General features: G+C 42.9%; 1 protein-coding gene across 1 annotated transcript in view; it reads right to left on the reverse strand.

Annotated features, from left to right (window-relative positions):
- Positions 1 to 16,619, reverse strand: part of ttll5 (tubulin tyrosine ligase-like family, member 5) — a 51,494-nt gene that overhangs the window by 6,210 nt on the left and 28,665 nt on the right. The window contains exons 25-28 of the mRNA XM_061082654.1: positions 15,908 to 16,095; positions 13,811 to 13,950; positions 6,881 to 7,079; positions 2,578 to 2,774 (exon numbers count right to left, since the gene is read on the reverse strand). Coding sequence (XP_060938637.1) covers positions 2,578 to 2,774; positions 6,881 to 7,079; positions 13,811 to 13,950; positions 15,908 to 16,095 — 724 coding nt within the window. The remainder of the gene's footprint in view (positions 1 to 2,577; positions 2,775 to 6,880; positions 7,080 to 13,810; positions 13,951 to 15,907; positions 16,096 to 16,619) is intronic.

Below are 16,619 nucleotides of genomic sequence, written 5' to 3' on the forward strand. Positions count from 1 at the left end.
AGCTTAGCTGGCATTAACCTCTCGCCCCATAACAGCAGCTTGCCAAAGGAGCATTAACACGGTAATGAGGGTACACACTGCCTCCTTGTAAGGGGCTGCACAGTTGTTCTTTCATACCATTACACAACCACAAATAGAAGTGGCCCACTTTAAGCAGGGCATACCTCGACAGGAAGTAACCCCTTTCATATTGAGAGAGAGAGCGAGAGAGCGAGAGAGAGAGAGAGCGAGAGAGAGAGAGAGAGAGAGAGGCAGAGAGAGAAACTTGACCTCTGGGTTCTTCACATCACTTTCTTTGTCAACAGTCTCTCGCTCTGTCACTTCCAGAGACAGAAATGTTGGAGGTGAATCAGAACTCGCAGTGTGTGCAGATGATATTCAAGCCCAAAGTCGAGCGCTTCACACTGCTCACACAGAGCTGAAGTTCTTATGTCAACAGAGCTGATGTGCAGCTTTACTTTCTGCGCGTTCAGGTAGCTGGTATGTCCTAATGTTGCCGAGAGCGACCAGAAAGGGGATAAAGTTTAACCATAAACACACATTTGGAAGCATCTGTGTGTATACAGTATCCTGTGAAAATAACTACTGTTGTGGCTGATTAATAGGGAGTGAAAGCAGCAGCGCGGCTGACATTAATGGCGCTGCCGTAATTGTCACCCTATTAGTAATGCCACACGACAGCCCCGGGTTTCCGTAGTTACAGCCGTGACCAGCCAAACCTCGCAAACAAAATACCAAACAGGCTCATTTATTTGTGTTACAAATTGCTCCTTTCAAAGCCTCCACTGAAGTCATGGCACTTTGAGTCCTCGCAGCCCCTCGCGCTGGCAGCTGTGGCATGTTGATGGACCAGAGAGCCCTGCCCGGCCCAGCGCGATACCAGCGAGGAGCACATTCGTCCCGCGAGCACGTGTGCCGCGTGTTAGCTGATGCCTTAAACCCAAAGGCACTGTCACTCAGAAGCCGGGCCAAGGTCTAGTCATCTTAAAATAAAACAACATGCGGACTAGTCACTCAGGCCAATCACTGGCTCGAGTCAGCACTTTCAGGCAGAGGTTGACTGGAGAGCACCGGAGGAGGATTTTGTCGAGCAGGCTCACAGGGGAAATGATTTGGCCGCGTCCAAAAAATCTATTTCCTTTGCTGAGCAAGACAAAAGAAATTTAAAGTCATCCAGATAAATAGATTCAACTAGTGGTTTATTACTCATGTGGGAAACAGGCAAGATCAGAGCTGTTAAATAAGAATCAAACGGCAGTTCAGCAGCTGGCGAGAGGAAGGTGTGTGGAGGGCTGCATAACCTTGACCTGTTTGAATCCACCCAGCACAGTGATTCTATTATAAGTTGAAGGAGCAGAGGCATACACGCGAAGATACATTTCAGATGTGCCTCAATAACCGAGGTATTGAGTTGCCCCTGAAATAAGCGCTGGAAATAAAAGGGAAGCAACTTATTATCCCACCGTTTTCTGCAAACAATCATCTCCTTTTTCCCCCCTGTCATTCTTTCTTTCCCCTTTTCTTTATTCTTTTGTTTCATTGTTTCCATCGGTGCATTTTTGGTCCTGAAGCTTCCGTTTTTCCCACACTCTCCCCCTGTCACACTGGTCGACCGCAAGAATGCAGGACAGAGGAGAGTGTGAGGGGGCTCTGGAATTCCACATGCGGAGGGTAAACACAGCAACTGCCGGGCAGACGCACACACACACCGGAGCAAACACGGCACCTACCCGGCTGCCCTAACCTATTCTACAACCCCGACACTGGACCGCTGCCATCTTAACTCTTGAAGGCCCAGTCGAGGGAGACGAGTGAATTTAACACATCAGCAGAGCGAGTTCTGTGAGCTGTGCAACCTGCTTCTCTCGACCACATTAAAACTCAACTGCTCCGAGTGCCAGCAAGCACGGAGCATTGACACGAATGAATTAAATCACACACAGTCAGCGGGAAAAGGAATTCACTCTATTGGCTCAACTGAAAACACCTACACTGTAAAAACTGAAGCAAAAACCATATATCTCTCTCTCTGTTCTAATCCAGTTGTGGGCTTTCGTCTTACACACAGAGTGAGTGTGAAAAGCACTTCATCACTGATGCAAGGCTGCTTTAAACAAGCATTCAGGCCCGATCACAAAGGCTTGCTGTTGTTGTGTAATTTGGCCAGATGTTGCTGTAATAAAGTCATAAAATAAGTGAGGGAAAAAGCTGGCAGTTCTGCTCAGTTTCACTCTTTTCCTTTTATTTCCCCCCTCTGTGCTCTTCAGCTTATCTCCAAACCAAACAGGACTTAAACCGGGCTCGCAGTCCGGATCCTTCCATTGAACCGAGCTCTGTTTACGGTTCATGCAGAAACCGGTCCGGTGATGAGGTTGTTTACTGAACAGGCAGATACACCCTGCAGCCAAAAGAGTGGGAGCACTCCACCGCACAACTGTTTGAACTCTCATAAGCATTAGCCATGTCCTGTTGAACTCAATGTCTCCCTCCACAAGCACTGGCCAGTCCACACCACCCCACTGCAAACACTTAATGGAGACTTTGCTAATCTTTTCTCTTTAAGCTGCTCAGTCTTACTTGATGAGGCGTTTTGTTGCCGTTTTCCTGATCTGTCCCTCTCGAGCACTGCTGGGCGGCTTTGGGGCGAGAACGGTCGGGATGTGGCCATGGACATGGCTGTGATTGGGCCAAACGTGAAAGCTGGATGGGGGACAGCTGGATGAACTTGCGGGAGTCTGGGTGAGTGGAGCGCCCGTCTGGTCTGGAAATGGAGCCTAAGAGACAAAAAAAGACAACTGCTGTTTACGGTCAATTGCATTAAAACAATGAAACTACTTTTCCAATTTTATAAACTTAGGTTTCCAGTGAAAACGTTGGGTGCAGTTGGGCTTTCGTGGAGAATCAACCACATGGCTGTCAGAACAGTTAGAGTATCTACTAACAATGATTACACACTGGTCGACCATTAGTTATAATCAAGGAACACTCATTACAGAAAAAAGTCTACAACAGCAAAGGGGCACTAAGCACCTTTAAAGCTTAGTCCATAAAAGTAATACGCTTGTTGCTAGCAATTGTTAAAGGAAACTCTTTTTAATATGTTTTTTATTAAAGGGACTATATTAGTTTGTGGGTGGAGAGGTCATGTGTGGTGTTCCACAAGGATCGAGTCTTGGACCACTATTTATGGTTATTAAAAAATGTGATATCTGTGATCGATGGTAAATATTTTTGTATTGGTATATAAATACTTTAAAAACAACTTTGTCAAAAAATGTCTAAATTTAATTTGGGACTTTTTGGCATTATGTGAGACTGAACTTACTGTTTTCTTTTTTGCCTCAAAGAGTAAACACACTTATAGCGAATTCTTGCTTAAAGGTTAGCGGTCAGATGTAAGAAACGGTTCATTGAGATACAAAAGATAAGGTTCTTTTGAATCCAGATGTTCTAATTGAATAAAGATTCAGTGTATCCTGCCTCTCTCCCAGTGGAAGCTGGGGTTGGCTGCGACCCTCAGGAAATAACAAGTATAGATAGAGAAATGGATTTAAAGTAGTTACCCACAACATTAGATTTTAAAAAAACAGTTGTAATGGCTTAAGAAAGATCTGATAGCAGAGTTTATTAATTATTCAAATTGTAGTAAATGTATAACTATGCCAACAGAATATTATTTAAGTCTGTACAACTGTCTTGGTTGTCGTGAACTCTGTCCAGCACCACTTCAGAAATACATAAATCTCTCTCACAATTAAACCGGTTTCATTCATATCATCTACTTTTTATAATCTGTATCCTTAATTATTGTGTATATTTTACTCCACAAGCGGAAAAAGGAAGTGTGGTTATATTTAGGTTGGATTTGTCATGGGAAAAAAACATTACCCCTGACATTAAGGTGAAATATCAGAGATCTGGATGTGAATTAGTGCAGGTATTACTCAAATGCCATCCACTATCAAAACAAGCCCAACATTTTTCTGACGTTGGCTGCTCTGAAAAGCAAATTCTTCACATTATTTATTTGCTTATACAAGGTCTCTTCAAAGGCTTGGGAAATGGGGGGAAATTTCAGTTTTCTGTCTGACATTATATTTTAGAGCCACATTTCAACTCTGTCCTTGTAGTGCTGGGGAATGCTTCACATACATTCCATCCACATCTCATGTCGATGTTATTTTCTCTGCAGCTTTATACGGCTATCTAACATGCTAATGGTTTTCCAGCCTCACAGTGCAGCCGTTCAAAGGGGCCGGCGGTGTGACAGGGAATATCTGATGTAATTTCTGTGTTGATAAATGAGAAGCTGAGTTTCCAGGTTGAGAGCCCTATGGCCGCAATTCAGGTTGAGCGTGGCCAGGAAGGGCACCTTTCTTTGACTGCCAGGTGGCCCAGGGCCAAGCCTGTGGAGGAGCCGTGCAGTCTGCACCCAGTAACTGACTGGAACGATGACCGGAGCTCCAGAACAGCCCCCTGTCCTTTTCTCTCACACAGAAGCACAGATATAGACATATATGTGCACTCACACTCTAAAAAGTACTAGTAAAGTTGTTTCTTTAGCTAATGAAAAAGCAGAAATCAAATTTTCCCACGAGGATAGAAAAGGCAACATGGTAATTTCTCTGGGATATGAAGTGAATTTGTATAAAAAAGACCGAAGCACCTCTCATGTGATCCTCAAAATAAAATCAAGTGACAGGGACAAAGATTTAGAGAATCAAATTAGGTAGGCACATAATGTCATGTGGGTGGAACAAACAGATGATTTTACGGAAGAGGGTTTTCTATTTTGATGTTGAGGAAATCATATCGAGAGGCGACTCTCACAAAGTTTTAACTGTACTCAACACATGCAGTCAGAGATATACTTGCCTTCATGTGCCTCGAGGGTAATGGGAAAACATCCGCAACAAGAGGAACTTGGTCAAATGTGTTCAAACCCTGAGTCAAAAAAATGAGAAGGCGAATGCAACGGAGAAAGGCAAGGGATCACTTTCATAAAGTGCCTTGCGTAAGGCCACTGGACCAAGCCAAGACAAATATCACCTTAATTGCATTAATTAAGGGCCGACCAAGATGGTGAAAAAACAGTGACATTATAGAAACTGCATTACTCAGGAGCCATCGGAAAAATACGGGTGCATCCAATCATTCCAGCCCCTGAGCTGTCCCATGGCACTCTCCTGTCTCCATTTCTCTCCATCCATAGATTGCCTCCACAAAATGCTCTGGAAAAGAATAAATACACTCTTCCTGTTCAGGTCCCCTTTCAAAGCAACTGCACAGAAAGACGGAGGGGCTGTCTTTTTTTTCTCTCTCGCTATTAAAATCAAGACCCCTCTACCTTTCTAATCTCCATCTAAAAACAGCCAAATCACATCTGTCATGGCCACTCAGGCACGACTAAAAGGTTCTTTGTCGCTACATTACTACTGCTGAGAAAATCATATCCAGAAAACTTTTTTTCTATTGTAATGGGAACACAAATAGAACTCAAATCTGATATGAACAGTAATGGTAAGACTCCAAACTCATGGGGGACTCCTGGGTCTCTCTAGTGCCCTAATAGAGAGCATTCCTTAATAACTCTCCTTTCAATACAATCCTAACCGAGTCACTCAGCCAAACAGTGTAATCTCTGGGTGAGGAGTCATGTTTGGATCTCCAGGAATGAGCTTCTGTTGAGAACGATGTTCCCACCGAACACCATTTTGTAACGTGGTTTGGGGAGAGATTCTCTGAATAGTTTTCTAAGTGCTAACATGAAAGCGTTCCCTCTCATGTGGGTGTCTCTGGCACTGCTTTGGACAGCATTGTGCTTAGGTAAGGGGATATTTTATACAGACACAAATATGAGGCTCTTCCTGAGTTATAACTCAGAAATTCTTGTAAACGTCGTTCAGTTTAATGCAGAGCTGATTTTTGGGGTAAGACAGGACGATACTAGGTTGGTTAGCTAACACATTTTTCCTTTTTACTTAATCCTAATCTAATACAATAAGTCTGAATTGTTAATGTGAATAAATTATAAGAAATTTCAACTGTCAACAACAAATCGCAGTAAACTGTTGTTGTCACAGCTTCTTAACTCCCAGTGAGCAGGGAATTGATTGATTGATTGATTGATGATTGATTTTTATTTATGGGTTAGCAGACAAAAAAATCCATATTGTATATATATTAAAATCCTAAAAGGTACCATTAAATCCTAGAGGGAAAAAAATCCACATCAACAAGGAAAGCTGAAATAAAAATGTGATGCTTATTAGATCACAAATCTATAACCCTATTCCATAAAAAATCTTGACCTGGCTTTTAAAAGCTCCCCTAAGATCTGAGAACTTTATTAGCAAACAGGCCAGTGGTGTAAAAAAAAAGGAGCCTCTAGCTACATGATTTACTCTAAGCACTAAACATGAGCATACACTGGCCCTGGTATTATAGCTATATGCTCAGAATGAACCATTGTTATCTCATTCCTACGAGAGGATGCATTTTACAAATAACGAACAACTTTCTTTTGCATCACCTGTGGTTTTTTTCTAAGCTTGTCTGTACCAAGCAGACCATGCATAATGGAAATGACACTGTATTATTAAGTTTCTTGCATAGACGTCAAAGAGCCTCGTTCTCAGTACAGGAATTTGAGTTTGCTGGCACACTAAGATAATAATTGAGGAGCAATAAATTCACAGCAAAGTGACTCAACCAAAATTATTCCTAAATATGAGACGCTTGAAACCATTTTTCAACCTGGGACTGAGGGGAAAAGTGGAACCGTACCAGTTATATTTGCTTTGTTGACAAGACCTTTAAAATGAGACATATTATCATATTATTATATAATTGACAGTTATCTAAAATCCCTCTCATGTACCTGATGTCTGTACTGGCTCTGGTCCAGGAACTGTCGAGACTGGAGCTTCTGCTGTTGTAGCTGCTGGATGGCAAACTGAAGCTGGTAGCTTCCCTGGGTGGGTTGGTAGCGCTGCTGTGTTTTCCCCGCCGTCACCAGGCTGTAGGCACTCTGCATCTGCCCGTCCCGAGGACCCTCATCTTCCTTCAGGAGCCTGTGGCTTAGAGAAATATTGAGAAGTCAGTGAAAAAGTTAACAGAATTCAAATCAACACACAGCCGGTTTCTCCTTGGAACTGGACTGGATCATGCAGTGTGTGTCAGTTCAGTGTTTTATTTTTTTCACTCTAAAAGACCCTGAATAACTGAGGACTTCACCTCCCACAACTTACTGTTAAGAAAAATGTTTTGGAAATATGCTTAATCACTGTCTCCAGAGTTAGATAAGAAGGTCGACACCACTTTCATGTCATATCTGTTTAATGGGAAGCTACAGTCAGCTGCCTTGTAGCATAGCTTAGTATAAAGACTAGAGACTGTGGAGAACACTTTGTATGGCTCTGGATGTGCTTGTTTGGTGGATGTCTGATACTTTTTGACAGTCACAGCTTTTTTGCTATTTACTATCTTTATGATAAGCTAAGCTAACTGGCTGTTGCTTGATATTAAGACATTTTCATGCAAAAGGTGTATTTCCATTGATTTGACCCACTAGAAAATGAAAGTCAATAGACTTTCTATATTGATGACAATAGACATTTTGAGTGACATAAGCAGTCAACACCATTACTGAATATAGACAGCCAGGGTTGGTGACGTCACAAATCTAAGAAACCAATCCCGTCGCCTTGTGGGTGGAGCTCAGTAGCTGGAAAAGGCTCCTCATCTACAGGTGAGCAGTGAGGGAGGGGAGAGAGAGAGAGAGAGAGAGCAGGGGCCGGAACCAAACCAGCTATTCACAGATCCCAGTCACGAAGTGAGAAAGGAAGGTGTAGAGTTACATTGAAACCATTTTAAGGCAACGAGTGGAATTTTTTATACATAATTTTTTTTCCGAATCCCTGTGCCCTCATATGAAGCTACAGCTGACTCAAAGGCGTACCCTTCTTATTATATGAGATAAATTGTGCTGATGCACACTTTAGCGGCTACATCATAAACCATATTCCAGTTCTACATTTGCCACCATTTTTTCCCCGTCAAGTTATTTCACCATTTAACCACGTGTTGAGTTGTAACACCACGAGCAAAAAATGTAAAAAGACAAGACAGCTCACAGCAACCCAGTCGCCGGCTACTGGGCCCACAGAAGCCCCAAGTCAAAGTGTGCAAATCAGAGTCAGAGTGGAGGGCACGCCTGTGGCAAACTCAGGCTGAACTAAAAACCTTTCCTCTTTGCCTCAGTGCACCTCAAGCTTCACGTTCCATTCACATCACAAAGCCACAAACTGGAAAGCAAACCTTTTGACGAGCTCCACGAGTTTGTAACTGGATTATCTGTCATTAGGACTAAGCCTGTTTCAGCCTTTTTTTTCCTTTTGGCCCCTGCTAAAGCAATGAGGTGACCACCTTCTCTTCAGACACGCTTAAATTGAGTCTATGTGGACTCTGGTGGGCTGCTGTGTATGTACCACCCCAGCCAAAAATAATGTCATAAAGAGCACTATTGGGAGATGCGTGTTAAAATATATATCATTTTGAAAAAATGAAAAGAGACTGAGAGATACAAGTAGAGTTGGAGAAACAGGATCCATCTGGGTCTTAATGACAAAAAGGGTTTTGGAAATTCCACCCATTATATGTAATAACATTTGTCCATTGGTCTATAGGCTAAAAGAAGACAATGGGGACTAAAATCACAAGAGCTACAGTATTTTAGAAACAAACCATGACAAGCTCTAAAATTAGAATTCAATTAGTCTTGAGCAACAATGCCCAGTGTGGGATAATAATCTGGTGCCGCTCAAGTGAAAAAGTATTTGTGTCCAGTGCAGCCAAACAAAGACACAAGGGATCTTACACTCATGTGAACATACTATCCACCCATGCGTTTCTCAGTTCATATAATGGCAAATATATTGCAAAAACAACTGGTGTGACCGCAGGCCAATTCAACTTTTTCAGCTTCTGGAAACAAAGACTTGTCTGTGAACCTTGCAAGGCCAGAGATCCTACCACGCCAGGAGACAAAACAAGAACTTGTTCTTTGTTTACAGCAGTCATTTCCTTTAACTTGGCTGCCGTTTGCACGCCGGACCACTGGGACCTTCAGTCGTTCCATTTTATTAGTATGTGGTCTGAAACCCTCTCTTTTTCAGGTGAGGAGCAACAGCTTTCCTTGAGTACAATGTCACTGTAACACCCTGAGGAGAGATCTGTCAAAAGAGGGAATGTCATCGCAACATCACGCAATAAATACTGGAGATCACCATGATTTAAAAGCAGGAGAAAGCAGAGGTCAGCCCAAAACGGTAACCAATGAAATAAGGGGGGAGAAAAAGGAAAGAGAAGAGCAGTTTTACATCTGAGTTTCTCATCACTAGAACAGCACATGTGCAGAGCTCAAACTATCTGGGACTTCCCTCCCTGCCGGACCTCAGCTCGTGGGAGTCGGCTCACTCCCCGGTGAGCTCGCCATCCTTTAATACGCGGATATAAATTACTGTAGAACAACACAGCGGTGCAAGTTGAGCACATGTGCCGCATCAATCTAACCCAGTGTGAATGTGGGAAAGTGGACGGTATGAGTTGAGATGACATCATGCCGCAGTATCTCAAAGCCCTGCCAGGTCAGTGTAAACATCAGCCACCTCAGGAGTGTGAGGGTATTTCCAGCCATTAATCAGTGTTTGTTTACTGTGTTTTACTGCAACAGTATAACACTGAGTTGAAATGTCCTAAAAATACTGAAGGGGCTACTCTGGAGATTTGTTGTGGGAATAAAACAAACGGCGATCATGATGCTTTAGTCGTACGTGGTTATTTGATCCTGAAACGAAAAAAGTAAAACTCAGAATATCTGGATATGTTGAAAACATACCGATGTAAAATGACCAGGTCTGGGTTTTACTCTCAAAGGAGACCTTACATGGAAAAGCTAATGTACCTAGATTTAGCAGAGATGATTGAGCTACTAGAGCAAATATTTACGCCAAGGCCCAGCAGCTACCTGCAAGTCAATCAAGCTGCAGCGAATTCACTCGACAAAATATGCCTTTTTTTATTGTTAAGAAGTGCCACTTTAATGACATTGAACGAAAAGTTCCAAGGTTTGTGTAGCCCACTAGCTCACCTAGTAGCGCATGTACTCCTACAGCGCCCACAGGTTCATTTCTTGCCCTTATGGTGCGTGTCTTTCCATGGTCTCTCTAACCCTTCCAACCTTGCCTTGTCCTGTCAATAAAGTTGAAAAAGCACCACTAAAAAATCCTGGATTCGCCTGTGTCAAAATTGTATTGGTTTTTTAATTGTCCCATTATTCAACCAAGTTTTGTGGCAATCCATTTTGTAGTATTTGAGTAATCCTGCTGACAAACCAAGCAACCAACGGACAGGGGTGAAAACATGACCTCTTGTCAGAGGTTGTTATGAAGAATTTTAAAAGTTTGGAGCATTTAAAATCAGTCTACAGAGTTTGGCTGTTGGTTCAGCAAATCGGCTGTCATAAAATCCTTTGGAGTATTATAAATTGCAACTAAGTCAAACAGCAATCTGACAAAATATTGAACAGAACTATAAATACCCTGCATAAGCAGAGTTGTGGTATTTCTCAGTTCACTGTGCTGGAGCGAACATAACACTGAAGGAATAATAGTTCTGTGGTCGTTTGTTCGCAGAGGAAGAAGGAAACAGGGAGGCCATGGGTGCTGCAGCTCACAAAACCTTTCTGATTGGATGATGAAATGACCAACTTATTACAGTGATAAGGACAAGTGGCTGTCTGAACCTTACCAAACACAACAAACTGGCGGTTCTGAGGTTCTCGCCTTGACTGTAGCCTGAACTCCTGGTTCTCTTTGTTCCCATTAATTCACAAAAACTCTTAGTGAAAATCGTGTACCAGGAGGTCCAACACCGGAAATGAACCCAGCTGTGGGTGTACGAAGATGTGCAGCATGGTTCAAAGCTCCCCGGTTGTCATCACAGTGGAGTGGGGGAGCCGCTCAGAGTGCTGATGCAGCATACCTGGTAGATCCTGGCAGCCGCACTTCAAAGAGCCGTACTATTCTTTGAAACCCATCATACTTCACCCCTGTGGTTGCTTTAAACAGCCAGCGAGCTTAACAGTTTCAGTATGTTTGGCACAAATTGTCAGCCCTAGTGTGTGGATGCGTGTGTGTGTTTTTGTGTGTGTGTCTGCGTGTGTGTGTGGGGGGCTCAGGAAATTCTGTGTTATAAGGAACAGCATCGAGGTGAAATCAGGGTAATTTATCCTAATTTCTTATTAAAGAAACTTCACTGCAGTAAGAGGTTCCTGCCAAACCAAGGCCTGAAGTAATTGGGGTACAAGAGCTTTTTATTTTACATGCCAGTGACAAATAGGAAGATAAAGGAAACTATGCTTTACTGATGGAGAGATTTAAAATAATCTCATGAAAGCTACATTCCTCTTTTTTTGAATATGAAATGTGAAGCTATACTGTAATTTATTATCTGGTGAAAGAAGTGTAAAGGCAGAAAGCTTAAAGGGAGAAAAAATATGATCCATCAATGCATTAGATTAGAACTTTAACCAGAAATGGGAGATCAGGAGTAGATTTCTCCTTCTTCAGTATCATATAGAAAAGCTACATGATACCCTCCATAAAATTATATATGCTGTTAAAACTTTCTTTCTTGGCTTGTGGAAATAAAAACATTTTAAAAAAGAGAAGAAGGCCAGACATTCCTGGCATTCTCTCACAGCTCGATACACAAGAAAGGGCTGGATTGGAAAAACAGAGTCCAAGATCAGGGCCAAGCTGTCTGAGAGACTGTCACTCACATGTCAACAGAGAAATAAAAAAAGGTGGGGAGTGGGGGCGGTGACCATTGACAATTATGTTTCAATGAATTACACACCCCGAGATCGCCACTGGGCTCATTATCACGGTCTGGTGCCACAGACCACAAGCATGTGATCGCAGTCTGTGCTTCTGATTCCTTCCTTCTCCTCTCTGAAGCATTGTGAGAGGGAGGCGAGGAAGGAGGAATTTCAATGGCTGCAGAGGCAAGAGCCAGGAGCAGACAGACTATGTGGGTGTTGACACTGCACCCCCACCCTCCACCCCCATCCCCACCACCACCACCCCTCCAATGCAATGTTTTGAGCTGCCAGCATGCTTCACACACTCCCGGCATTCAGCTTCCAGCTCTGCTGCTGCTTAGCTCCACGCAGCACAATAAAAAAATATTTAAAAAACCGGGGAACAAAATGCCCATTTCCACACGCAACTCCAGTTCCCAAAGACGGGCTGGCGCTCCGAAACCTTTTTCCAGAGGCTAACAATCTGAAAATTTGTTCGAGACCATTAAAAAAGTCTTGAGGTTTCTATTGAGTGTGACCGTAGGCCGCGATAATCTGCTTCTCTACAGTAAACACTTACAGTTGATCACTCGCTCAAAAGCTGATTGCCAGTAATCCCGGGGTAATAATTGACTCAAACCTCTGTTTCTGGTTTCAGTCCTGTTTTCTTTTATCTCAAGGCAATGGACCAAGATTATTTATATTTACATGAATTCCTGAATTGCAAAAACTTGCGCAGTCTTTTATATCATCTTGCCTGGATTACTGGAAAAGCACTTATTATACTAATTGGGTATCAGCCAAATCTCCTAACATCGGCTTCAATTAAAAATGCTGCTGCCCGGCCTGTCAGTGGCACTAACTGGCAAGGCCACATCCCCTCTGCATTTGGCTCCCCATTCTTTCCTATTGATTTACAAATTTTATTGTTCATTTTTAGACGCCCCCACATTATGGAATTCTCAAGTCTCTTTTCAATCCCTGCTTAAACCTTTCTTCTGGTGAAAACTTTCACATATGATTGACATTAGCTCTTATTTACACTTATTCCTATTTATTTATATAATTATATCAGTTCTATTATCTCTGCTCCTGTTCCAATGTTTTATTCTCACTGTTTCTTCCGACTAAAGCATGTTGTAACCGAAGTGAAAAGTCCCATTCAAATCAAGTTTTTTGACAGATTCTTCGAAATACGAATGGCTGTCTTGGTTTACATCAGCACAGCATCACAAACTCAAGGAGGAGATAAGCTGTTTACTTTGGCAGTGAACTCCACTGAGACTGTAACGCTCAATTCCCTCTGTGCAGCCTCAGAAGAGGGCGATTAAATAGTGCATGTGAGAACAACGGTGAACTTTGACCAAATGATGTATGACAGCTCTGACAAGGCAGCAGGGGGTGCAATGTGATGACAAGGGTAATAGAGAAAGTTGTTAATGGTAATAAAGAGTTGACCTGTGTCTTCTCCTCCAATATTCATCATTTTCATACTTTTGCAATCTGTACTGAGCAATCTTGAAAAAAATAAAATAAAAATTCAACTGGTTTCTCTCTCATTTTTTAGATTTGTTTGTCTATTTTTATAGGAGTATGATAGTAAATCCTGATCTGATATTCAACTTACATAAATGGAATATTGAAAATTGATGCCTCCAGTGCACAAAAACTGGGATTGGAATTTGGAGGGAATTTAAGTAAGTTTCCATATCCATAGATTCTAGATTTTATGGTAATGGAGATGGGGTTGATGTAATCTTTTCTTTTTTCTAAGTAAGTCAATTGAAGCTTTTTTTGGAAAAGCAACTTCAGACCCAAATTAACATTCAAAGACTGTTTTACTGTCTGAAGACATGTCTTGAGTTTAAATATTTAAAAAGAAACCTTGATACCTTTTCCCTTTTAAGGACAAAAACAAGTTGCCATGCCACATTTCTTTGGACTCACCCAGTGCTGCGAAGTAGATCTGTTCCCGAGTGAGCGGCTCTCACTGGCCCTTGTGTTGCAGCAGCAGTGTGCCGTCCTTTAGGGTTCAGAGTGCAGCTCTCTTTGCTCAGCATCCTGTTGGCCAGGTTCAGATTGGTCAGCTGCGGGCAGAGGAGAAGACTTCAACTGATTACTCCACTTAGACAAATTAAAGGACATTTTCATTATACTTATTATAACAGCAGGAAGTTGGTAGTCTGTTGTTAAATCAATGTTAAGTCAAGTCTGTGAAATCATATAACTTTCAGGCTCACACAGTGTCGAGAGCTATGGAAAACGTATAATGAAGTGCTCGTGTTTTGCCCCCCCCCCTACATCGACCACTTTATTCTCTTGCATCTGGGAGCTGTTTGAAATGTACACACCGCACATGGCACAGCTAGTCTCCGCTCAGCACTAAATCCAGGTGGTCCCCCCCCCCCCCCCCCCCCCCACAGGCACCTCCATCCTTCACCAAAATCAGCTATTATGACTTGTTGGGCCAAATGTGTTTACAACCACATCAGCACTACTGAAGCGACTGCACCTCGCTGCTGCTCCGCACCCTGGGAACCATGCTTGGCACTGTGATCGAATGCTAGAATTAATCATACCGCTCTGGGGTTTTTATTTACTTTATTTCCTGCTGCGTTGCATTATATGTCCAATGGGAAAGTTGTAAAGCTGCCAAGCCTCGTACAGCGTGAAAAATGTGTCAGCATGGTGTTACTCAGCCACGGCCTTAAGTAACTTATCAAGGTAGACTGATCATGTTCTTAGAAACTATTTAATCTATATTAAGGAAGTAAAAGCTTATACTGTGTATGGATATATTCAGTATAATGTGTACAGTATATATTGTATATGGATAATATACATAGATCATATATAGCAGAGATAATAAAAGAGTTGTTGATGAAATGTCACAAATCATTTAACATATCAGAACAAGAATATAGTCTTGTACTTCATACTACAAAAATACACAGGTACACACATGTACAGACCTAATTGTATATACAGTTCGTGGCCTGTAGCATGAGAGTGAGTAATTACCAAAGCCGTAGGGGTCAACTAGTGTAACAGGGTGTTGTTCCTGTTTACAAAGTTCTCCATTTAGTTCAGCAAGTGATTTAATGACTTCAAATCTGGGCCCTGAAAAAACTTAATGTCCTCTGAGCCTTTAAGTGCAAAACACTGGTCTGCTTCACCCTGAAAAATAAACTGCTGCCATGCCCAGGATTAACTATTCATAGGAAACACAGCAAACTTCTTTTAGACAGACAGAATAATGTACTGTCAAAAGGAAGCTATAAAAACTGCAGTCTGTGTGGTCTGGTGCCATCACAGAAAACTTTGACAGAAAAAAAGCCAGTGAGGAAGAGGAGGAGAAAGAGGAGGGGGAGGAGGAGCAGAGCAGAGAGGTTACGGGGCTCCCCAGGCCAAAGGACAAACCTTTGGGGAATATAGAAGAAGGTGGTGATGGAGCAAGTGAAGCTGCCGCACCCCCGCTCAGTGCCAATTTGCCACATTCCTCTATTTATAAGCATCAATTACCACAAAAAAAGTTGCTGCTTGTTAAGTATCAACAGAAATCACTCCCCCATGGTGCATCTGATAATGAGACCTCACACAGAGCTGGGGCTTGATGCGGCTCACCACTGTTTAAGCCAGCCAGCTTCAAACCCCAGCTCCAGACTCACACCCCCGCACCAACCGGAGCCCACAGGCTGCAGGCGAGCTGAGGGCTGGTGGCGGAGGAAGGTGCGCGGTAGGAGGCGGCAGAACCCTCCGGCTCCGACAGGTCTGCTGGATGAAGGAGCCGCGAGATGCTCGGCACCAGCATGGGGTCAGAGCCAGGTTTACACATCAACACAGAGAAATATCAGAGACCTCACAGTGAGACACGAGAGCGGCCAGATTCGTCTTCCTTTCATGAAACGTTTCAGCTCGGATTACAGTTGCTTAATAACTCGGCACAGCTTCTTTATTCGAGCCCGGTGAAACATTTCGGCTCCAGGTGGGTGCAGCTGTTGGCTCGGTGGGGTAAAGAGGTTAAAAAAAACCGAATTAACTCACGTGTTGTGTGAGCAGGTTGATGTGACCGGAGCTGGCATAGTGGCGAGCGACCTGCTTATCCGCCAGCTTTTGCAGGGCTGAAATGAAGGCCTGCTGGTTGGACTGGGCCTGGGCAGAGAGGGAGTTTAAATCCTTCAAGGCTCCAGCTGAGTTGGACTTAAGCTTGCTGGAGCTGCTCCTCCTGATGACTGAAGGAAACAAATCAGAAGACAAATGTGAGAACGTTTAAGACCCAGTTCAGACCTGGTATTTCCAAGTCATAGTGTTTCAGCATTGAGGTCGCCTCTTCACACCTGCTTTACAATGCGTCCTGAATGTGTCTCCTGTGACCACTGGGATCTCACTTTCCAACTCGATATCCACATACACATGTTCGTCATTTTGGTTTGCAAAGACCAAATGATGTTGATCTTAAGCCTGTAAGAGTTTACTGATGTGTCCGATGTTTGTGTGTGAGTGTTGGTTCGAGAGTTGAGGAGGGGCGGAATGAATGAATGCGAGCAGCTATGAAGAAAGATTTTACCACTTTAGGAAAAGTATCAATCATTTTGTGGTGGTCGGTGCTGATATTGTGGCTCCAAACAAATTAACGTTTAGTCACTGACAAATGTTAAATTACATCTTAATCCGTAGCAGGTCAGAAGATGTCAGCTGAGTTGGAGGTCATTCAAGCACAAGTGGGTTATATCTGAGTGTGAGTGCAGAGGTTTGA

The sequence above is a fragment of the Limanda limanda genome, chromosome 12 (genome assembly GCF_963576545.1).
Source record: "Limanda limanda chromosome 12, fLimLim1.1, whole genome shotgun sequence".
Classification (NCBI taxonomy): Eukaryota; Metazoa; Chordata; class Actinopteri; order Pleuronectiformes; family Pleuronectidae; genus Limanda; species Limanda limanda.